At 40.8% G+C, this 25586-nt stretch overlaps 1 protein-coding gene, 1 long non-coding RNA gene and 1 pseudogene across 4 annotated transcripts in view; all 3 read right to left on the bottom strand.

Annotated features, from left to right (window-relative positions):
* Positions 1 to 3471: 3471 nt before the first annotated feature.
* Positions 3472 to 5580, bottom strand: LOC115205608 (uncharacterized). Of its 2 annotated transcripts, XR_003880645.1 has the most exons (3): positions 5464 to 5580; positions 5171 to 5277; positions 3472 to 4699 (listed from the first exon to the last, which is right to left on the bottom strand). It is a non-coding gene; the product is annotated as an uncharacterized LOC115205608 (long non-coding RNA). The 2 variants fall into 2 exon arrangements; XR_003880644.1 differs by having other exon boundaries at positions 5171 to 5569.
* Positions 5581 to 8444: 2864 nt separating this feature from the next.
* Positions 8445 to 15251, bottom strand: LOC115205597 (methionine-R-sulfoxide reductase B1-A-like; annotated as a pseudogene).
* Positions 15252 to 19549: 4298 nt separating this feature from the next.
* Positions 19550 to 25586, bottom strand: part of pitpnc1a (phosphatidylinositol transfer protein cytoplasmic 1a) — a 111508-nt gene continuing 105471 nt past the window's right edge. For both annotated transcript variants that reach the window (XM_029771788.1, XM_029771779.1), the window contains 2 exons: positions 25091 to 25154; positions 19550 to 20937 (listed from right to left, as the gene is read on the bottom strand). In XM_029771788.1, the coding sequence (XP_029627648.1) occupies positions 20621 to 20937; positions 25091 to 25154 (381 nt within the window). In that variant the 3' untranslated portion in view covers positions 19550 to 20620. The remainder of the gene's footprint in view (positions 20938 to 25090; positions 25155 to 25586) is intronic.

Genomic DNA, 25586 nt, shown 5'->3' on the forward strand with positions numbered 1-25586 from the left:
CTTATTCTACCTCATTTGCACATGCTGTATATAGATTTTTCTACTGTATTATTGATTGTATGTTTGTTTATTCCATGTGTAACTCTGTGTTGTTGTATGTGTTGAACTGCTTTACTTTATCTTGGCCAGCTTGCAGTTGTAAATGAGAACTTGTTCTCAAATGGCCTACCTGGTTAAATAAAGGTGAAATAAAAATAAAATAAAAGAGAGGGTAGTGCGTACGGCCCAGTACATCACTGGGGCCAAGCTTCCTGTCATCCAGGACCTCTATACCAGGCAGTGTCAGAGGAAGGCTCTAAAAATCGTAAAAGACTCCAGCCACCCTAGTCATAGACGGTTCTCTCTGCTACCGCACGGCAAGCGGTACCGGAGCTCCAAGTCTAGGTCCAAGAGGCTTCTAAACAGCTTCTACCCCCAAGCCATAAGACTCCTGAACAGCTAATCAAATGGCTTCACAGACTATTTGCATTCCTGTTTGTCGCTCCCTGCATTAGACCATCCATCCCGTTGGTACCTCTCTGTCTGTCCTACCAGTTTCACTCCTCCTGACCATGATCCACGTGATCCACCCTGGGAGGCCCCCCATCAGCCGTGCCTCTTTTGGAGACTGTTCCCCCCCTGCTCTACCTGGTTGATCCTGTCATATTCTTGTCCCAAAGATTAAGCCATGCAAGTCTTAGTACACACTGTTGGTACAGTGAAACTTTGAATGGCTCATTCAATCAGTTGTGGTTCCATTGATTGCCCCAATGTTACTTGGATAGCTGTGGTAATCCTAGAGATAAGATATGCCAACAAGTGTTGACCTTCAGGGACACATGCATTTATCAGACCCAAAACCCATACAGGTTGCTCTCGGGTGCCCTGGACGCTTTTGGTGAAGCTTCGTGCCACTGGCGTCTCATTCTAATGTCTGCCCTATTAACTTTCGATGGTAGTCTCTGTGCTTACCATGGTGACCATGGGTAACGGGGGAATCAGGGTTTGATTCCGGAGAGGGAACCTGAGAAACGGCTACCACATCCAAGAAAGGCAGCAGGCGCGCAAATTACCCCTCCCGACTCGGGTAGGCAGTGACGAAAAATAACAAGACAGGACTCTTTCAAGGCCCTGTAGTTGGAATGAATACGCTTTAAATCCTTTAACGAGGATCCATTACTGATGCTTACAAGCATTCTTACAGTGGTCAGAAACTTCTGAAAGTTTCCTTAATTATGTTTTAACAGTACAATGACTGCCTGATGTGTATTGTTGTCACGTGTGCTCCCTCTCCGGCCTCTAGGCCACCAGGCTGCTCGTTATGGCACACATCTGTCACCAGCGTTACACGCGTCAGCGCATTATGACACTCACCTGGACTCCATCACCTCCTTGATTACCTGCCCTTATATGTCACTCCCTTTGGTTCCTTCCCCAGGTGTCATTGTTTCAGTTTCATGTCAGTGCCCTGTTTGTGTTTCTTGTTTTGTTCATTTAATTAAATGTATTCACTCCCTGAACTTGCTTCCCGACTCTCAGCGTACATTGTTACAATTGTCCATTGGTGTGTCATAATGTCCTATGGGGTGACACCAATAAATGAAAAGAAAAAAGGTGTCGTTTTGGACAACATTTTTAAATAATTGTTGAGCACGAGGCAGGTAACATTATAATAATACACAAATAAGATAATTACTTTTTTATCTAGATTTAGTGAAATTACTGTGAATCTTACCCAAAATGTTATAGCGAGGCACTTCGTTATCATTATACGAGGAAAATATGTGTTTTTCATTTAAATTGCTAGAATTTGATTACAGATTTAAAGACAGAACTAACTAAATAATGAGTAAAAATCATTTTCCTGTCTATTTGGGAATCATTAAACCTTAATATTAACATAAAATTTAATGTCACAACAGAGGACAAATTGAAGGTGGTCATATAACATTTTGAGTTGTTTAGACATGGTTTATTGTAACTATATGTTTTAACTTCATTTTAAAGGACTTTTTAAATCATTTTTGGGGGCTATATGGTAACTACCTAGTGATGGAAAAAGTACCGTAATAAAAAATGACTCAAGTAAAAGTCACCCAGTAAAATACGATTTTAGTAAAAGTATTTGGTTTTCAATATACTTAAGTATCAAAAGTAAATGTAATTGCTAAAATGTACTTAAGTATCAAAAGTAAAAGTATAAATCATTTCTAATTCCTTATATTAAGCAAACCAGATGGCACAATACAGGAAACCTGTACAGAATAAAATACTCCAAAACATACATCCTGTTTGAAATCAGGCACTAAAGTAATACTGCAAAAAATATGCCAAAGAAATGAGGGGAAAACACAACACATCACTGAGTACCACTGTTGGGGATGGGGATGGCTGCATCATGTTATAGGTATGTTATAGGTATGCTTGTCATCGGCAAGGACTAGGGAGGTTTTTTTTAGGATAAAAAGAAATGGAATAGAGCTAAGAAGAGGCAAAATCCTAAAGTAAAATATTTTTCAGTCTGCTTTCCAACAGGCACTGGGAGACAAATTCACTTTCAGCAGGACAATAATTTAAAACACAAGGTCAAATATACACTGCAGTTTCTTATCAAGATGCCATTGAATTTTCCTGAGTGGCGTAGTTACAGTTTTTAAAACAATATTTAAAAGGTGTCATCTTGGATATATGGCAAGACTTGAAAATGGCTGTCTAGCAATGATCAACAACCAACTTGACAGAGCTTAAATCATTTTTTCAAGAATAATGTGCAAATATTGTATAATCTATGTGTGCAAAGCTCTTAGAGACTTACCCAGAAAGACTCACAGCATTCAAAGGTGATTCTAACATGTATTGACTCAGGGGTGTAAATACTTATTTTAATGAGATATTTCTATTTAATTTTCAATAAATTAGCAAAAATGTCTAAAAACACGTTTTCACTTTGTCATTATGGGGTATTGTGTGTAAATGGGTGAGAGAGAAAAAAATCGATTTAATAAATGTTTCATTCAGGCTGTAAAACACCAAAATGTAGAATAAGTCAAGGGGTAGGAATACTTTCTGAAGGCACTGTAGCTACTTGAAAGCACAAAACATATTCCACTGGCGGGAGACGAAATCACACCTCTAGTGATGCTCCTATACTCCTAGGCTGAGACGTTTCCTACAGTAGTTGCATAAATATGTGGCTATTGCTTGACAGAACAGAAGTAAAAAAGAAGACTTCCTCTCATGTAAGAGGGCTATATTTCATCTGCCAAATGGTTAACATATTTATATGGAATTATGGACAAAATCACAATTATCTACCAGGGCCTCAGAGTTGTATTATCAAAGAGGACAGCACCACCAACAGGTGGAAACCTGCTACTGCACTCTTCAGGTAGACGAAGGATCTGTGACAGTAGAGGGTTTTACACACAGCTAAACTTTACACAGGACAAACAGAAGATCTAATACAAATAAGAAAGTAATGTCCACTCACTGTCTGCTGCTTCCAAAATAGCTGATCTTTTAACAAAGGGTTTTCCATACATTGAGCTAGTGGATACTGCATAATATTACAATAAATGCAGAGAATCAGGAAATCTAAACATTTTGCAGAGAATCTATAGGCTGTACATTTACCAATGCAACAGGCAGAGAGGATCTACTACTAGTACACTGCTGAACATAACCAACCAGGCACCGACTATACAGTAGGCCAAAAAAACTTTGCAACAATTATCAGCAATAAATTATACTCCTCATTATGATATTTATACTGTTAGTTTCTGAACAAACAGAGTAAAAACTCAAACGGACGACTACAAAATGCTCAAACCAAGTTTACTCACCCACTGGATCATACAGCTGCAAAGACAAGGCATGATTACACAAGCACATATATTTATAACCTTCTAATATGTGGGGTCATGTCCTTACACATCTAGACAGCCAATACATCTCTGTTGCTAGGCAGGAACTTAATTGGTTCCTCTCCCTGGTGTAGTCATAGCCCTGCTTTATGCGTGGAAGTGTATGTGTGAGATAGGACTGTAGTAGGAGAGTCGTTGTGGTGGGTCTCTCTGGCCTGCCTCCCAGAGGTTTCTTCTCACTTCATCTGTTGACTTGACCTCGAGACACATTCCTCGCTCCTCCCTAGTTCCGCAGCTGGCCTGCCTTATCAGAGACTAACTATTGCCCTTCGCCTCCCTCCTTAGAAACATGGAACAGAATATGAACTTTCTACACTCAGTAACTTTCCATAAGTCCCTATCTACCCTTCCTTGACCCCAACATATGTATTCCTTATACATGTAAAGTAATCAATGAGTTCTAGAATGGTAACATGAATAAGTATATTTCAAGCTAGATTCCAACAATACTGTATTCCATAATTTGCATATCATAGAAATGTTTTTAACTTGGGAACTCCTGTTAGAGTACACAATCTGTATTTACTCTGTATTGTCTGAGTTTGTTTGTCATTTCTACCACCGGAAAACATGAAAATGCCGTTTAATGTAATCAAGGATCTCCTCATACTCTTGGGTATCCCGGTCCAGGTGCATGTCTCTTTCCACCCATGAAATGAGCTTTTTTGCTTGATTCTTGTTGATTATGCCCTTCTTGTGGTATGCTTTGACCAGCTCAATGTAGCCATCTCTGTAGTAGCACCTTGTTCCTTCATCAGACATGTCAATGTTACCATCGGTATATGGTGCGGCCAATCCTAGAACAGGTACATAGTTTCAAATAGGGAAAATGTGAACTTTAAAGTGGCATTTTACTCACAAAGCTATTATATATTTGTATTTTTATGTAAAACATTTTTTTTTTTCATTAGTCCATTTTTGATAAAGCCCCAAATTGTCCCACACATTCAAGGCATTTAGCTTCAAGTCGCCTGAAAGCAAGTGTTGATAACAGTATTCTGGTAACAAAACACGTTTTCTATTAGTCTGGCTCTGATGCTCCATTATTCAAAATGATGATATTCTGAGACCATATCAATGGTGGACTGGTGAGAAATATACTGTATATACTGTATCTTAGTTTTTTTGTAAAATACTCCTAATACAACATACAGGCAAACTCAGCGACTAAGACAAACTTAGTGAAATTGTTACTTTTGTAAGAGATGCTAAAGATCTACAGTATCTACTGTAAGATGAGGGAACAGGAAAATAATCAATGTTTTTACCTGCGTCTTCTCTGAGCTGCCGGGAAGATATAGGATGACCCATGATAAAAGCCTTCCTCAGCATAAGTGCAGCATGTCCGTCTAGGATTGTCTCTGCCAGCAGATGACTAGAACACAGAAAACATGATAACAGAAAAGGTGTGTTTTGATGGCGGTGGATAACTATGGTGCCATGTACGATGTCACACATCATCATCATGGTGGCCATTTTGCTATTCTGCCATAACTGGACAATGTCTTTTCCTTCATATCAGCTAAACCATACACGATAACACAGAAAAGGTGTTGCCTACTCTAGGCTGGAAGACCCATTTCAACTCTTGGTAGCCTACAATGTCTTGTAGCCCAACTCTGGGTTCTCAGCAAATGTCCTCTCTGAGCTGAACGCTTATACTCTTGATGCAGTTAGAAAAGTTTGCCAGATGGCTCAGAACAGTGGTGGTGCTGTAGTGCAGCACATGACCAATGAGTCAAAGTCTATAAATAGGCTGTTTGTTAGTGTTGGAAAAGGCAGGCCATGGGGAGGAATGCTCAAACTTGGAATTGCTGGAGAAGAGCTCATATCCACATTCTGAACGTATGTACTTTAAGGGAGAACTTGTAGGATAGTCAGGGTTTGAACAGGGGTCTACTAAGTGGGGAGGGGCGATGTTCCATATAGAAATGCAATGTATAGAGTAGCTCACATGATGCCCTACTGTTTATGACTGAGAACCATGCCTGTTCCACACTTTCTATCTAAATGTTCTAGAATGGTGCACCCTCCCAAACAGCCCAAGATGTATAGTTATGAAGTAGTTCATTTATAAATGCCACAGTAAAGTGATTCAAGCAAACACTGTTGGTGAAGAATCACTACTGGTACATTGCCAAACACCTAATACATCATCTGTGGTCTGTGGTACAGAAGGTGCAATTTCGTAATTTGGTTGTGCATCAGCAGTCCCTCAATTAGCCCATGTCAGCTAAAGCTCGATTGGTAAATGAGTCTAGGGCCAGCTGTCTAAACTTGTAGTGAGCATGGTTTTACGAGAGGAAACCAAGTAAATGTAAAGGTTTATTCCAACCTTTTTAAAACATTCATAAAATATAAATTCCTACCTTTTTTAAGGTTTCTTTGACCAGTCATGTGAAATCCATAGATTAGGGCCTAATGTATTTATTTAAATTGGCTGATTCCCTTATATGAACTGTAAGTCAGCACAAACTTTGAAATTGTTGCAAGTTGAGTTTCTATTTATTTTTAGTATACATGAAGAGACTATTGGGGGTCGGGGTAAAGGAATGTTTTTGGACGAGGCAAGGTCACAGGATTCACAACCATTGGATGACTCCATGGAGGGGTTGTCATGATTGGCCCAAGTCCTGGTGACCTAATGACTCCTCCAGTCCCCCAGCAGGACTCTGCCGGTCGTAAAAACAAAGAATCAGAAGAAGAAAAATCATCAGCAGCAGCAGCAGAAGAAGAGCCAGCCTCGAGCAGCTGGAATACAGCATGACCCATTTAAAGTACAGATATTCTGCTGCCGGAGTGTGGAAGTTCACCTTATATGGAAGCAACCTGTTGATCTCAAGCCCTGGGTCAGAGCTGATAGAGCTGTAGAACAGCAGGTGGCCATTGGAGGAGACATCACCGCGGGTCGTCGTTATGTGTGAAGGGGAAAATGTGTCATCTAACTTTGTTTAACAGCATCACATGTGAAGGGAATGATGTGTTGTATAACTTTACTTGAGGACGACATGGGCTAAATTACCAGAAGAGTGCAGAATTTGGGGCGTTGACACCTTGAAGTGTTGTAATGAGGAAAGCTATAGGGTAAGATAGAACTATTAAAAGTCATTGTAAAGGTTTTGTGAGAGAGTTAAGAAGCAAACAACCTCTTCTGAAAGAACCAAGTTGTATTGAAAAAACTAATAAAATATATCACTTGTGAAACCAAACATGAAGTCTTACTGGTTTTCACTAACTAGTTACTCTATTGGTTGAATAAAGTGTTCAGGAGAAAAGGGAACCCTGATAACAACCTTAGCTTAAGGGGCTCTACCATAGGTAGTCCGTTACCAGACCATTATTGTGGGCTCAAGCAGGAAACCAAAAGGGGCTTGGTGTTTAAGGCACACTTAAAGGAGCACTGGGAGTCTAGCCTGTTGAGCGTTAGTCCTTTGCCCAGACGAAGTGCTGAACGCCTGCCTTTGACCAGAGAAAACTGGTTGAATCCCGATACGCAGGATTTATCGAGTGTGACTCACCCGTGAGCGTTTTCTCCGGTCAGGTAAACAGGGAGGACCAGCCGTTAGCAAGAGAGTCTGAGATTATACCACGCCAGCAGCTCCTTGTCAACAGGAGGGGGAGGAATTAGACAGAACACAGAGCTCGGGAACATCACAGAAAAGTCCAATATACTGACAGACACATCTCTGCCACCTATAACACAGAAAACATCACAGAAAAGTCCAATATACTGAATGACACATCTCTGCCACCTATTACACAGAAAACATCACAGAAAAGTCCAATATACTGACAGACACATCTCTGCCACCTATAACACAGAAAACATCACAGAAAAGTCCAATATACTGAATGACACATCTCTGCCACCTATAACACAGAAAACATCACAGAAATGTCCAATATACTGAATGACACATCTCTGCCACCTATAACACAGAAAACATCACAGAAAAGCTGACCCCCCCCTTTTGCCCTCAGAACAGCGTCAATTTAATCAGGGCATGCTCTCTGCAAGGTATTGAAAGCTCCAATGCTTCCCACAGTTGTGTCAAGTTGGCTGGATGTCCTATGGGTGGTGGACCATTCTTGATACATGCCGTAAACTGTGGAGCGTGAAAAACGCACCCCCCTGGCACCTACTACCATATCCCGTTCAAAGGCACTTCAATATTTTGTCTTGCCCATTCACCTGATGGTTTATTATGGACCCTTCAAATAAAGTGTTACCCATCAGATCCTAGTTGTGAATCAATAAACATTTATATTTGACAAAGAAGAAAATCACTCAATAAATTCCTTATAGATGACAATTGGCTTATATAATACATTAAAACAGCCTAATTACATATTTGTAGTGTTCCCCCCTGCCCACTTAGCTAAGGGATTAAATATTAGGCTACCTATAATTGAATAGAAGAAAACAGAGAGAGAGAGAGGAGATAGAGATTGTCAGTTCCTTAATGTTTGGGCTGTATAATACAGCCAATGGATACATTAAGGAACTGGCTGTTTCTCTCTCTCTGTCTCTGTTTTCTTCTATTGAATTCAATATAAAACCTTCTGTGTTTGTCATAGAACGATGCCAGGACTAGTTTATGTGGATGCAGATAGATTTCCAGTGTTGTGCTTCGTTTGAGTATCTGTCTGCCAAGAAGTGACGGGCTTTTCAGCGAATGAAATAGGCGGGACTTTCCAGTCTCCAGTGGAAGTGGCTATGTAATGTAATTCAACACCAAAGTCACTCTTTACTACGGATCATAAACTAAGACCCACTCGCTGGCTGAAGAGACAGATTCAGAAGTGAATAAACATTGATAAAACAATGAAAATACGCAGACAGTCCCCGAATTAAACTTTAACAGAGGATTATTTGGCAATTATTCACTAATTTAGTGTTTCATTGTCATACGTGATGACTTGTATTTAATAAAAAGCAGTAGCACTGTATTTAATGTATAATAGATGGCTATTGGCTTATGTGTTATAAAAGCCAATCTAACTACTTTTTAGGCTATTATCCAAGGACACTTCATGCACTGTCCTCCACACCTTCAGAAGCACAGAGACTCCAGACAATCCTACTGCTCTACCACCACTGTGACTCCATACCCCTGCTGTTCACCTTACTGTATATATATATATCTACCTTAACATTGGAGAGGGGAGCTGGGGAGCAGGGTCAGAGTAAGAGTATATTCTGTAGTACTCTATATCAGAGGAGTATACAAAAAGACCATCCTTAATCCTCCATTAGTGTCTTTGTGTTGTTTTTCAAATGAGTTATATTCTACACAGGATAACTCTTTCTGCTCACAGAGGTCAAACACACTGAATTCCCACCTTCAGGGGTGAATGTGAGTGAGCTGCTGAATATTCAGGAGCAGGAGTCCCTCTCTTGCTCCGTGGTATAAGAACTCATGACCCAGTTCATTTCCACACAACAGACCTGAAACAAACTACATCCAGAAAGGATTCCCTCTGTTTTAAAGTTCTGTATCCTTGTTAAAAGGGGACACATAAAAACATGTTAAATACCTTCTGTTGTAAAATTAGTTGGTGGAAAACTAAAACCTCTATTGCCAACAAATCACACAAAGTCACAAACAACCCCTACACACGTTAGGTCTCCTATAGGACGTAAGGGTGAATCAGTCCCTCTCTGACTGCACACACAACACACCTTCACTGGCCCCCAATTCTCAGGGGATTTGGACACACTGTCCTGGTGGATGGTCTGAGAGAAGAGCTCATATCTCCATTCTGAACATACAGTGAGCTCTACATGTATTGGGACAGTGACATGTGTTGTTGTTTTGGCTCTGTACTCCAGCACTTTGGATTTGAAGTGATTCAATGGCTTTGAGGGTATTTCCATCCATATTCGGTGAATTATTTAGAATTTATAGCAGTTTTTGTAGATACTCCCACCATTTTATGAGACCAGAAGTATTGGGACAAATTCACTTATATGTGTATTATAGTCAGAAGTTTAGTAATTGGTCCTATATTCCTAGCACACAATGTTTTCTATTATTTTATTTCACCTTTATTTAACCAGGTAGGCCAGTTGAGAACAAGTTCTCATTTACAACTGCGACCTGGCAAGATAAAGCAAAGCAGTGAGACACAAACAACAACAGAGTTACACATGGAATAAACAAACGTACAGTCAATAACACAATAGAAAAGTCTATATACAGTGTGTGCAAATGAGGTAAGATTAGGGAGGTGAGGTAAGGCAATAAATGGGCCGTAAGTGGCGAAGTAATTACAATTTTGCAATTAAACACTGGAGTGATAGATGTGCAGAAGATGAATGTGCAAGTAGAGATACTGGGGTGCAAAGGAGCAACAACAACACAAAATAACAATATGGGGATGAGGTAGGTGGATGGGCTATGTACAGGTGCAGTGATCTGTAAGCTGCTCTGACAGCTGATGCTTAAAGTTAATGAGGGAGATATGAGTCTCCCTCATTCAGGTTAGTAATGATTACATCAAGCTTGTGACTAACTTGTTGGATGCATTTGCTGTTTGTTTTGGATGCGTTTCAGATTATTTTGTGCCCAATAGAAATTAATGGTAAATAACGTATTGTGTCATATTTATTGTAAATAAGAATGTAATATGTTTCTAAACAATTCTACATGAATGTGGATGCTACCATGATTACATATAGTCCTTAATGAATCAGGAATAATGATAAGTGATAAAGTTAGACGCACAAATATCAGGTTAGCATTTTTGGAGGGTTGGATATGTGTGAGTCTAGCCCACATTCACTGCCAGACCAACTGACAAGCCCGTCCTGATTGGGTAATGCTCATGTCTGCCACAAGGTGGGAGTATAATGCATCAAATAAATAAAAAACTGTTACTGTGAAAGATGTGAAACAACATGAGTTCTGTTCAGCAGTGCCACAGCTAGACAGCTCTCATTGAGTATTATAACCTGAGTATTGATTAAGTATTTATATTAACGATTGAGTATTATCAGGTCTGCTAATCTCATGAGGTAAGTACAGTAAAATACTGGCATGACTGATGTGTTTGTCATAAAGATGGCTGAAAAACTATTTTCATGGCACACTTGTTAATGTTGTGCCCATAAAAATATAAACAATGTAATCTTCTATAAAAGTATACCTTTATTGCTCAGTTTCATTTCTCTTTTTTTTAGCGTATTACACATTGTGACCGTTAAGACGATAGAGATTTTATTTACATCACTGTAAATCTTTAAGATGCTCATAACATCATTGATAGAACTGATTAACATACATTGGTAGATTGAAACACTTTTGTTTGCTTTCATTACTATATATAAATTAGGACATCTTGAAGTTACATTCAACACTATGAAGGCTACATAGTGATCCCCCATTTCACTGACAATGTTAAGATAAAAAATAAAACAATGATTAAGTGACAGAATATCTTTGTGTAATTGTGTAACTCCTTGTACTTGTCTGTGTTATGATTGTGTATTATTGTTATGATTGTGTATCATTGTTATATTATGATTGTGTATTATTGCATAATGTAGCTGACTATTTGGTCGGAGTTGCCCTGTCCTTGTCCAGTGAAGACATTGACCATCAGTGTCCTGGAGGTCCCAGAGTGGGCTTTATCACAGGACACTTCATCCACTGTCCTCCACACCTTCAGAAGCACAGAGACTCCAGACAATCCTACTGCTCTACCACCACTGTGACTCCATACCCCTGCTGCTCATCTTACTGTCCATCTACCTTATCTGTGGAGAGAGACAGGACAACATTTTAATTCATCAACGTTTTTAAGTGTAACATTAACTATCCAGTGGTTAACGTGTGCTCAGTCAGATTGGTTAGGTATCAACCAGAGACATTGACATGTTTTGACTATTATCTAATCAAATTGGCTTGACATTCCGTGACTACATAGTTTAAGTGAACCCGTACCTTTAGGGACGAACTTCAGTGAGCTGCTGAATATTCAGAAACGTGAGAGTCCTTTCTTTGGCCCGTCGCCCACAAACTCATGACCCAGTCCGTTTCCACACTTCCCACATCGGACCTGAAACACACAACTATCAGATTCCATCTTTCCATACAACAGTATAGTCAATTCTATGTGCCAAATTTTTATCAAGAAAAAAAGTGTTTTCATTCATAAAACTCTGTTCACAACGTTGACATCGGCAAACCGTTCCACCACACAACACCATACACTTGGTCTGTGGTTGTGAGGCGGTTGGACGTACAAAATATTCTAAAATGACGTTGGAGGCGGCTTATGGTAGAGAAATTAACATTATTTATCTGGCAACAGCTCTGGTGAACATTCCTGCAGTCAGCATGCCAATTGCAGAAATAAGCTTTTTATGCCTATGGAAAATGTCTGGGATTTTTTATTTCAGCTCATGAAACCAACACTTTACATGTTGCGCTTATATGTTTGTTCAATGCACAATCAACGTATCAAACATGATCGTTAGGACCTTCCCAGGTTGAAAATGAAACACTGCTTACAAATGCAGAAATTGAATGCAATACCCTACACACATCCTGTTGAAATGAACATTGGCTCATCAGTGCATTGACCACAAGCAGACAACTACTTAGCAATGAACAGTCAACAGAGGGACGCCTCTATGGAGGAGGGTTAAGTTGTCACCCATCTTTTCTGAGTCAAGATCACTTTCTCGGTCAAAAAGCAAGCCAAAATTTACCGCTCAGATTATAAAAAAAATATGACTTAACTTTATAAAAAATAGTTCTGTAGGAATTACGTTTTTGTGCAGTAGACCGAATACATTATCACAGCATATTTGGCTATATGCTTGGCCTGCCAATATTGTTCTTCTCAGACCATATTATATTTCAAAACTCAAGCTTTGATAACAAAATAGATCAGTTGCGAGGCATTGTTGAGCATTAATTGAAATAATTAGCTTTTTTATTTTACTGGACTAATTAATAGTACCTGCATCAGAGCGTTCATCTATCACGGTCCCTGCTCTCTACTTTCCTCCAGTGAGACTGACCAGAGGGGACACTGACCAGAGGGGACACTGACCAGAGGGGACACTGACCAGAGGGGACACTGACCAGAGGGGACACTGACCAGAGGGGACACTGACCAGAGGGGACACTGTCCTCCCACTGATTGTGAAATTCGAGTCGCACCGCATTATTTCTGCCTCATGCACAAACTCATGCTGTTCTTATGACCAGAGAAAGTGAAATATTCATCGATATTAAAATAGACATGAGCTGCTAATAATAAAAACGCAGGCCTAGCAACACACTTGGCTACTAACGCATTGCAGCTGCAGCGCGAGTGGAATGAAGGAGAAGCGTGTTTATGTTTTGTAAAAGTGTTGAATAAAAACAGTGTTGACAGTGCTGAATAAAAACTTCAACATGAAGTCAACCATAAAAACAGCAGCTCTGCGGTATTCCCTGACAGTTTCTCTCTGGTCACGGCTAACGCTACTATCAAACTTTGCTGTGGGGTCGTGGAAGCTGTACCAGGTGATTTGAGCCATCTGATTGGCTAGCACAGTAGGAGCACTTGATTTAGCCACAGCTCTCCTGGTCCACCGGGTAAGCAGTTTGTCCCTTCAGACAAATGAAGTCATTTAAAATGGGAACTCTTTGCCTACCCGGCACGCAGGGCTTCTGAATCAAGTGCACCTTCTGCCCAAAGCACAAAGTCGAATAAAAAAATTAAATAAAGGAGCCCAAGCCTTTATCATTGGCTTTTCTACAGAAATGTTGTGATCGACTACAAATGCCTAGAAGATCGACCAGTCAATCGGTTGGTGACCAGTGCCATAGACAATGATCTTGGGTTAGTTTTGCATTTCCCCCACTAATGGTTACGATTGGGGAAGAGGAAGCTTAGCTGATCTTAGATCTGTACCTAAGCTAAACTTCACAACTCTGGTCCAATGTAACTCCACGCCCAAACTGAGAGGATCTCACCTTGAATGCCCCAGGTCTCTCCTCGTGCTTGGACACACTGTCCTGGAGGACGGTCTCAGTGAAGGCAGGCCAGGGGGAGGAATGCTCGTACTTAGATCTGCTGGAGAACAGCTGGTGGCCACACTGGGCACACACATATAACCCTGGGGAGATAGAAGATTACAGTGAGATTAGCCAAAAGTAGATCTAGGATCTATGTTCAACACATTCTCTTTGAGTGAAGTTACAGGATGATTTGACCAGTGAAAACATCATTAATCCACCAGGAATAATCCTCAATGAGAGGAGAAAAGTGCAGTTGACTGGCATTATTTCCTTAACCAAACCGGTTTGTCATCTATACATGGGAGGGATCCATGTTCAACACATTCTCTTTGAGTGATGTTACAGGAGGACATGTCAAAACCTACATTTAGGAGAAATGATGACATAAGTGGCCACATTAAGATCTGAATATACTTGTATAGGCGCTACATTGTATACTTATACATAATACATTTTCTATTTTCAATTATACTTTATAGTTACTGCAACTACTAACGTTTGGTTTACATTTGTTTTCTTGGCACAGTAGAATAAGTTGCTACAGTTTAACAAATGGCTGGTGGTTCAATCTTCCATGACGGTTTGGTAAAAGCCAGGGGCGCGTTCAGCAGTATGCAACGTTTTGGAACGTTCAGATAGAAACATGTTAGCTATGTAGAGCAAACATGTCTCTCTGACATGTAGAATAAGGACTCACGTCGGCTCTATTCATGGTATTTCTATCTGCAACGTTCGAAAACGTTTGGCAACTGAACGTGGCCCTTGTGTAATCAGTGATTACAAAAGCATGCTAATTTTAGTTAGCTACTGATTAATAAGCATAAGTTAGGTCATAGTCCATTTTAGGACACAGTTGGACTAACGTTACTGTAAAAGATACCACAGACGTTATAGTTATGTGCCACGACGTCCCAAATCATATCAAATGTATTTATAAAACCCTTTTTACATCAGATATCACAAAGTGCTTATACAGAAACCCAGCCTAAAACTCCAAACAGCAGGAAAAGCAGATGTAGAAGTTACTTTTACTGACTAATCTCATGTTTACAAGTTCGCTAAGATACTGTAGCTACTGTAACTGACTAACTTGCAACGCTATCTTAGCTAGCTGAGGAGCCTCTTACCAGTTTTAAAGTGGTCTTTAAAGACCTCACCACCGAAGAAGGAACAAAATGACATTACTCCACTTGCAATTAACCTTAATGAGAGTATAAAAGTGCAGTTGACTCGCACTCTTTCCTTAATCAACCCGGTTTGTTATCTATCGTCTTTGAGAAAAGTTGAGACTTGTGCTTGCTTTGGAACAGCAGCAGTAGGCTGGTACCGCTGGATGACGTCGATTGTTCAAAGCTCCAATTAAAGTGTACTTCCGGTTGCTTTACAGTGAGCGTTTCAAAATAAAAGCCTCAACTCTAACGGTTAGTGCTTTCAGGGATCCTTGGGACGTCCCTACTGTAAACCCTAACATTGGGAGCAGTTAGCTTTTTTTACAACCAAATCTCTATTTTTTATGTAAATTGAATGTTTCTGAGAAACCTAACGCAACCAGTGATTCATTCATTTGATATTTTTGCACTGTCTCTATGCACACTCACAGGGCCGACACACTCATGCACACTGACACTCTAAACACACACACCCACTCACATAGCCTAGAATCATCATATACGCTGCTGCTAATCTGTTTACCATATATCCTGATGCCTAGTCACCTTATCCCTATACGTGGGCTCCTGAGTGGCTCAGTGGTCTAAGGCACTGCATCACAGTGCTAGAGGTGTCACTACAGACCCTGGTTTGATCCTGGGCTGTATCACAACTGGCAGTGGCCAGTGAGCACATTCCTGTAAGACACTGAGTCGCAAGCTAAAACCAGGTTGTGCTCTTTGAAAGGCGGGAGTTGTGTAATGACCCTGGGTTTGAAGTTGGAAGTTTACATACACTTAGGTTGGAGTCATTAGAACTCGTTTTTCAATCACTCCAGAAATTTCTTGTTAACAAACCATAGTTTTGGCAAGTCGGTTAGGACATTTACTTTGTGCTTCACACGTCATTTTTCCAACAATTGTTTACAGACAGATTATTTCACTTATAATTCACTGTATAACAATTCCAGTGGGTCAGAAGTTTATATACACCAAGTTGACTGCCTTTAAACAGCTTGGAAAATTCCAGAAAATTATGTCATGGCTTTAGAAGCTTCTGATAGGCTAATTGACATAATTTGAGTCAATTGGAGGTGTACCTGTGGATGTATTTCAAGGCCTACCTTCAAACTCAGTGCCTCTTTGCTTGACATCATGGGAAAATCAAAAGAAATCAGCCAAGACCTCAGAAAAGAAATTGTTGACCTCCACAAGTCTGGTTCATCCTTGGGAGCAATTTCCAAATGCCTGAAGGTACCACGTTCATCTGTACAATCAATAGTACGCAAGTATAAACATCATGGGACCACGCAGCCGTCATACCGCTCAGGAAGGAGATGCGTTCTGTCTCCTAGAGATGAACATACTTTGGTGCCAAAAGTGTATATCAACCCCAGAACAACAGCAAAGGACCTTGTGAAGATGCTGGAGGAAACAGGAACAAAAGTATCTATATCCACAGTAAAACAAGTCCTATATCGACATAACCTGAAAGGCCGCTCAGCAAGGAAGAAGCCACTGCTCCAAAACCGGCATAAAAAAAGCCAGACTACGGTTTGCAACTGCACATGGGGACAAAGATCGTACTTTTTGGAGAAATGTCCTCTGGTCTGATGAAACAAAAATAGAACTGTTTGGCCATAATGACCATTGTTATGTTTGGAGGAAAAAGGGGGAGACTTGCAAGTCGAAAAACACCATCCCAACCATGAAGCACGGTGGTGGCAGCATCATGTTGTGGGGGTAATTTTCTGCAGGAGGGACTGGTGCACTTCACAAAATAGATGGCATCATGAGGATGGAAAATTTTGTGGATATATTGAAGCAACATCTCAAGACATCAGTCAGGAAGTTAAAGCTTGGTCGCAAATGGGTCTTCCAAATGGACAATGACCCCAAGCATACTTCCAAAGTTGTGGCAAAATGGCTTAAGGATAACAAAATCAAGGTATTGGAGTGGCCATCACAAAGCCCTGACCTCAATCCTATAGAAAATGTGTGGGTAGAACTGAAAAAGCATGTGTGGGCAAGGAGGCCTAGAAACCTGACTCAGTTACATCAGCCCTGTCAGGAGGAATGGGCCAAAATTCACCTAACTTATTGTGGGAAGCTTGTGGAAGACTACATGAAACGTTTGACCCAAGTTAAACAATTTAAAGGCAATGTTACCAAATACTAATTGAATTATTGTATTATTTTTACCCAATGGGAATGTGATGAAAGAAATAAAAGCTAAAATATATATTTCTCTCTACTATTATTCTGACATTTCACATTCTTACAATAAAGTGGTGATCCTAACTGACCCAAGACAGGGAATTTTTACTAGGATTAAATGTCAGGAGTTGTGAAAAACTGAGTTTAAATGTATTTGGCTAAGGTGTCTGTAAACTTCTGACTTCAACTGTATATGCGCGGATATCGACTCTCCCACTCGTATGCTTTTGGTGCACAGTCGATAGCATGCTGGACTTCGGGCTAGAAGGTTGATGGTTCTGCTTCCTGCCTGTTTCAATACAATACTTTATCTACCTCTATCACTCCAGTATCCCTGCACATTGTAAATATGGTACTGGAACTGACCCTGTATATAATATTCTTACTTACTTTCTTGTTCTCTTATTTTTATTTCTTGTGTTTTTGTTCTACCTTGTTATTTTTTGTATTACATTCTTGTTGATTACTGCATTGTTGGGTTTAGACCTGGCAAGAAAGGCATTTCACTGTACATTTGACATTAACACTTCATCAAATCAAATCAAATTTTATTAGTCACATGCCGAATACAACAGGTGTAGACCTTACAGTGAAATGCTTACTTACGAGCTCCTAACCAACAACGCAGTTAAAAAATATATGGATAAGACTAAGAAATAAAAGTAACAAGTAATTAAAGAGCAGCAGTAAAATAACAATAGCGAGACTATATACAGGGGGGTACCGGCACAGAGTCAATTTGCAGGGGCATCGGTTAGTTGAGGTAATATGTACATGTAGGTAGAGTTATTAAAGTGACTATCTATAGATGATAACAACAGAGAGTAGCAGCGGTGTAAAAGAGGGGGGGGGGGCAATGCAAATAGTCTGGATAGTATTTGATATGATGTTCAGGAGTCTTATGGCTTGGGGGTAGAAGCTGTTTAGAAGCCTCTTGGACCTAGACTTGGCACTCCAGTACCGATTGCCGTGCGGTAGCAGAGAGAACAGTCTATGACTTACATGGCTGGAGTCTTTGACAATTTTTAGGGCCTTCCTCTGACACCGCCTGGTATAGAGGTCCTGGATGGCAGGACGCTTGGCCCCGGTGATGTACTGGGCCGTTCGCACTACCTTCTGTAGTGCCTTGCGGTCGGAGGCCGAGCAGTTGCCATACCAGGCAGTGATGCAACCAGTCAGGATGCTCTCGATGGTGCAGCTGTAGAACCTTTTGAGGATCTGAGGACCCATGGCAAATCTTTTCAGTCTCCTGAGGGGGAATAGGTTTTGTCGTGCCCTTTCACGACTGTCTTGGAGTGCTTGGACCATGTTAGTTTGTTGGTGATGTGGACGCCAAGGAACTTGAAGCTCTCATACCACCCATCCTTGTTTTGCAGTACGGTGGCACTGAAAAAACATTTACAAATGCTCGAAAAACACCCAAATACATCCTTTTAGAAACATAAACGCTGTCAGTATAGCATGAAATTGTGTCATTCCGGACTTTATATTCCATTTATTGCGACTCGAGCTGCTTCCCCAATCCAGCTGTTCCATTCTCTGTGTAGCCTGCTGCTACAGGTAACTGATGAAATAAAAGAAACACCAACATAAAGTGTCTTAATAGGGCTTTGGGCCATCACGAGTCGCCAGAACAGCTGCGCCTTGGCATAGATTCTACAAGTGTCTGGAACTTCCTGTGTGGTAGCACCTGCTTTCAATATACTTTGTATTCCTCATTTAATCGCGTTTCTTTTATTTTGACAGTTACATGTAGAACGGATGGAGAGGTATCACTCGAGTCTCAACAAAATGGAATATAACGTTGCGGAAGTTAGAAATAACACAATTTAATGTGTACAGCATGCGAAGACTTGCATCACTATACTTAGAGCTTTTGCGTTTCTAAAAGTGTTTTTGGCGCCTTTGTTCATGTTGTTTTCAGAGCCCCCATACTGCACAACGAGGATGAGGAAATTGGTTGGGGGTAAGTTTCTCAAAATCAAGTGAAATCACACAAAAAAGTGTCTGGACCCTTCCACAACATGCTATTTACATAAACAATGTAGGTTTGGTTGTAAAAAAGCTATAGCAAGGACCCTATCCCAACGTACAATAAGCATCAAGTGACTGCAAGTGACAAGTTGCAGACTAATAGGCCAGACCCTACTAACCTAACCCATCTGTCATTTCAGTTTAATAAACTCAACAAAACACGGATTAACTACAGATATCACAATTCACCCATTTATTGTCATTTCGTTTATATGAATGACACCAGATGTTTGAGCAATATTTAATTTATTGATTTGATATAAAACACAACAACATGATTGCAAATTCATGACTTAAATCATCCCTACAAGCCAAATCACAACATTGATCAGACATGTTTTGTCCTGTCGTAGTCTGTAACAAACAAAGGAAAAGCACCAGACCGTATAGAAGACAGCCATTTCAAAGGTACATTTTCTCCCCAGTTTAAAAGAAAAGCAGAGGCTGGATATTCAAACCATGCATTTTTATATATGTCTTTTAAAGGACACCATGGCCAACAAAACTATAGCAACAGAATTCAGATTTAGAAAGAGAACGCCTCCACTTTAGAGCTCTACACAGACCTCTTTTCTCTCTCCAATACACAGATTACAGCAATTCCATAGCACTGAAAGACATCAATGAATTCAGCATTTTTACAATAGATGACTCTTTAATATACATATTTACAAAACAAAACACAGGATAAAATAACACTCTCCTGAAATCCACCGTTTTACTCTAACTGTTCACAGCGACCTACAACAAACCATGAATAACAACCAACACAAAATTCCATCTGAAATTACATGGCGTCAATTGCCAACCAATAAGAGGGCTTGACTGCAAGGAGAAAGAAGGAGGAAATGAGTTTGATCATCCCACACATTTATATCCATATGCAGAAAGATTGAGTGTGCTGACTGAAGAGTCTATTTATCAGATCTCTGTGTATCTAGGTAACAAACCCTGAGATACGGTATCAACTGAGATGAAAGAGGACTGAGACGCTGAAGAGAAGCACAAAGTATTCCGAGGAATGTGAACTAAATTAAATCAGACTATAATTGACCTCCACATGAGCTTTCTCTGACTATCTCTCTGCAAAAGCAGACCAAGACACAGTTAGTTGGTGACAGTGGTTGGCTTCAGGGTGATACCAGCAACTGTCTGTGGAGAGGCGTTTACCACACCACCAAGTTACAGGAGGTCTGTGAACAACACTCCCTTTTACATAAGTTGTCTAGGGGACAAAATGGATGTACATAGCCACCCCCTGAATGTAGATAGGTGTATACCACACCTATGGGTCCCCCTCTCATTCAGGCTGGGGGCTAGGGGTTGAGCCCCAGGAGAAGATGCTAGCCAGCCTGAAGCCTGAGTCCCTGCGATTGGGGTCGGGGAGGGTCAAGGTCTCGGGGGCCGACTTCTTCCTGGGCCGGTCCTTGGGCACGGAGAGGTACTCTGGAGGCTCCGTGGAGAGGGGGGTGGAGGGGGCGCTGGAGGGCCCGTTGCGGGCCACCGAGGCCAGGGGGGTCTCGGTGATGGAGATGGATGGGGGGAAGGGGCCGATCTTACGGTTGGTGGCCTCCTGGGTGGCCCGCTCGTACTCTCTCACCTCGTCCATGGTCATTTCTTCAGGAGGGGAGAGAGAGGGATGTATTATAACTCCATGACATCTACTGTATGTCTTAACTGTATGTCTTAGCATTGTAGTGTAATAACACAATTACATTATACAGTAAATACGTATCTGACTTCACCTGTTGGATTTAAAAGAGCTTACATTTCAAAGGCTCTTGGAGATGAATACAAGCAATACATGAAAAGATGTTCCCTGCTCTGAACACAAATCTGAATTCATAATCAGTTGTGTGTGTTCCAAAGGAGACACAGTCATCATCCTTGCTCACAAGTGTCTGTGTGTGTCTGTGCTTGTGTGTATCTGTGTACGTGTGTGAGTGTGTCAAATCAAATCAAATTTGTCACATGCTTTGTAAACAACATGTGCAGACTAACAGTGAAATGCTAATAGTGACTTGTGTGTGTGTGTGTGTGTGTGTGTGTGTGTGTGTGTGTGTGTGTGTGTGTGCGTGCGTGTACTTGTGTGCATGTGTATGTGTGTGTGGGTCCGTGCACATGTTCTGTGCTGTTCCGGTAGGACAAACAAAGCATAAAGTTTGATGCAGTCCATGACAATGCATGAACGTTTGAGTGTGTCTGAATGGATGACATGAAATGAGTCAGAGAGGAAGAGGGAGATGAGTCACCAGCAGACAGAGAAACAGTGAAGGAAGAGTGAAGACATACGGCTGGCTGTCTCAAGGCTCTCTACCACATCCAGTGATGGCGGTGGGTGGCAGGTGAGTTTATGCTGTGGTATGCTGTGGTTGTTGGACATGGCCAACTCTAATGTTGGGTTTCTCAAGCATGTGTTTCTCGTATTCCTGCACATCATCCCAAGTTATATCTGTGGAGACGTTCCAGACCACCACCGCACCACCTGTTAGCTAGCTAGGGCACTTGGTGCAGGAGGAGCAAGGTCTTGTGGGAAGGGTCGGCAAGAGGTCAGGTGGTCACAACCATAAAGAGCTGGGGAAGTTGGCGTAGTCTGCGGGTAGTTAACCATTAGTGACAAACGCTTGATGGGCCAAAAAGCAGTGATAACATGGTCAAAGTTACAACATTAAATTCAGGTGAAACTGCCCAGTATTGTCTGATTCTACATTTTACCATGTTACCGTGCTGCCTTTCCCTTCCAGAGCCGTGTTACAGGGAAGTGACTGTGCAATGAGAGTAAAAACCAACAAACAGTTGTTTTGTTTCCGAACAGAACCAGATTTTTTTTGTTCTGCTCCAATTTTCTGACCAGCATGATAAAGTTATAAACCCGTTCAAACAAGGTTTTTCTGTTCCCTAAACTGTTTCCTTCCCCTGAGAGCCAGTTTATATAGTGAATTAAGTACAGTCCTGGAATAAAATGCACTTTCAATTGAGAATGATTTAAGTCAAACTTCACCTGGCTCTGGGAAACCAGCCCCTTGGTGATATAGAGTAAGTCATGGGCAGGTTTGGATATATGTTAAGGTCCAATGCAGCCATTTTTATCTCAATATCAAATAATTTTGGGGTAACAATTAAGTACCTTACTGTGATTGATTTAAATTAAAATGGTAAAATAGAAACAAAAAATGTATTTTAGCAAAGAACAATTTCTCAAGCAAGAATTTTTCTAGGACTGTCTGGGATTGGTCTGAGTTGGGAGAACTGAAAACTAGCTGTATTGGCAGAGAGGTTTGGAACTCTCTTTCTTATCAGTCTATGAACTAATTTACCACCTGGTGATGTAACCAGGCAGGCCAAAACTCCATCCCATCAAAACAGGCTGACATTTTAGATAGCTCTTACACTAAAAGGGAATTATCATAATGTTCACAATTTAACAGTATTATTCCAACCTCATACACTCTTAGAAAAAAAGTTGCTATCTAAAACCTGACAGGGTTCTTCGGCTGTCCGCATAGGAGAACCCTTTGATGAACACTTTTTGGTTGCAGGTAAAACTCTTTTGGTTCCAAGTAGAAGCCTTTCTACAGAGGGTTTTACATGTAAACAAAAAGGGTTCTATCTAGAACCAAAACAGGTTGTACCTGGAAGCAAAAAGTGTTCTCCTATGGGGACAACTGACGAAAACATGTTTCCTTTTTGGATTTTTTTTTGTAGTGTAGTGTGTAGTGTGTAAAATATAAAACACAGAAAATCAAATTTTTGACTGCACTGGGCCTTTAATGTGAAGTGGAGCAGTGCATTAGTGGGTGGACACAGGGTGGTTCGATATAGTGGTGGTTTATGGCATAAGATACACGCTTTCAGGAATATTATTAGACAAGCCTTAGTAATGTAGGCTGTGGAAGACCACAATGCAAGGATGGAGGGAAGGACCACTGCTGTACAGCAGGGCCATGTTCATTTAGGGCACACAACGTTTGAAAACGTTTTGCAACAGAAAATAAAAACTTGTTTTTCTTATTGCACAGGTAGTCCCTCTGAATCAGTTGATTTTCTTCCGTTTGGTGCTAAATTAATATGACCCAGATGATATACAGCCCACAGGAGGTTGGTGCCACCATAATTGGGGAGGACAGGCTCGTGGTAATGACTGGAGTAGAATTGGTGGTATTGTATCAAATGTGTTTGATGCCATTCCATTCACTCCGTTCCAGCCATTATTATGAGCCGTCCTCCCCTCAGTGGCCTCCAGTGATACAGCCACTTTCACTGAATCTCCCACAGCTCTTGGAGGAAGCGGAACAATGCAATCTAGATTGAACTAAGGCTATAGTGTATCTACTGTGCTAATTATGTACTGTATACTGGTTTATGTTGTATGTGAATAGGGATAAAGAGCAGGCTCGTGTGGTCTTAAATGTTCCTCTATCTTTAAAGCCAGGCTCTGTAAGTCCCAAATGAAATAGCTACTGACACTCGGCATGCTCTCACCTTCTCTCATCCTATGACCCATACAGTACTGAGTCAAGTGCTCTCTGTACCTGTGTGCAGACTCTCTGAATAATTCTCTTGCAGTGGATACATCTCAAGTGGGAGCTTCTCTGATGAAGGTCAGCGAGAAAGCGTATTGGTTGTGAGAAATGGGCTTTATCATTTAAAAAAAATTGAATCTTTATTTAACAAGGCAAGCCAGTTTAGAACAAATTATTATTTACAATGACGGCCTACCAAAACGCAAAAGGCCTCCTGCGGAGACTGGGGTCTGGGATTAAAAATAACATTTATAAATACATTGAATCATTATTGTTATTATTAAGAATATTTATGTTCCTTTTCCATAACAATCCTAATGCATCAGCTTTTCAAAAACACTTACAAAGTTAAGTACATAATTCAAAATGCACGAAAGAGTGGTCTGGCCTATCAATTGTCTTTTTTCCTAAAAAAAGGCCGCTAACAAATGTAACAACAGGGTGAGAAGTGTAGTTTCAGTCAGATCTGCATTCCAATACCGTTAGAAATGATTTGAAATAGTGAAGCTGGGGTTGATTGAGCATTGGAACCAATAAAAAAGTATTGGAAATACAAACCCCGCCCACCTGGCCCTCCAGGCAGGCTTAAGCAAACGCTTAAGGTATTTTAAACACTGTAGTATTGAACTCAAGTCTTGTTGCAGTGCACCTTGTGTTTGACCATCCTGGCCACACAGATCCATTTTATAAGCCTTTTGCTCATGTTGAAACAGTGAAGCAAATCACTGAAACAGTGAAGACATGCTTAGACAAGAAATTCTCAGACTAAAAACATCATACAAAATAATGGTTATTAACACAAATCAATGCTTGTATAGATGAGTTACTGATATTTTGAGATCGCTTTCAGGAAACAGACAAATGAGCACAAAGTCAAATATACAGATAGTAGATAGTAGCAGTGCTTGGTGCCGTGGCCTAGGTCCTACATTAGGCAGAGTGAAGATCATGGTCACATAGAAGAAGATAGTAGCTATGGGCCAGAGGCTGGTCTAGCAGGTAACTAGGCCGCTGCAGCACATACACGTCACCCGTCAGCGTGGGTAAGAATCCTGGCCCCAGCACTAGTCTGCATCTCCCTCCCTCTCCATCTCCTTACTCAATAAAATACAAATACTATGAAATATATATAAAAAAATGTAATAATAATAATAATATATATAAACACACAGTATAAACAAGCTAGCTCACATCTGAGCGTACATGTCAAGTAACTGGGACAGAGACAAGACGCAACGCAACCTCACCAATCCACTCATCCACCCAGGCAAAGGCTTGTCTGTGTCCTAGGAGCAGGACATCACGGATAACCTGAGGAAGGAGAGACAAGGAGAAGGAAGGTAAAGAGGGAGAGTGAGAAAGAAAGAAAGAAAGAGGGCGAGAGAGAGAAAAGTGAGGGAGAGAGAAAGAGAGAGCGAGAAAGAAAGAAGGGTGGACAGGAAAGGAAGTTAGAAGAATTAGTGAGAGGACAGGTGAGTCAGAGAGGAAAGGAAGTTAGAAGAATTAGTGAGAGGACAGGTGAGTCAGAGAGGAAAGGAAGTTAGAAGAATTAGTGAGAGGACAGGTGAGTCAGAGAGGAAAGGAAGTTAGAAGAATTAGTGAGAGGACAGGTGAGTCAGAGAGGAAAGGAAGTTAGAAGAATTAGTGAGAGGACAGGTGAGTCAGAGAGGAAAGAAAGTTAGAAGACTTAGTGAGAGGACAGGTGAGTCAGAGAGGAAAGGAAGTTAGAAGAATTAGTGAGAG

Source organism: Salmo trutta, chromosome 1, assembly GCF_901001165.1.
Source record: "Salmo trutta chromosome 1, fSalTru1.1, whole genome shotgun sequence".
Taxonomy (NCBI): Eukaryota; Metazoa; Chordata; class Actinopteri; order Salmoniformes; family Salmonidae; genus Salmo; species Salmo trutta.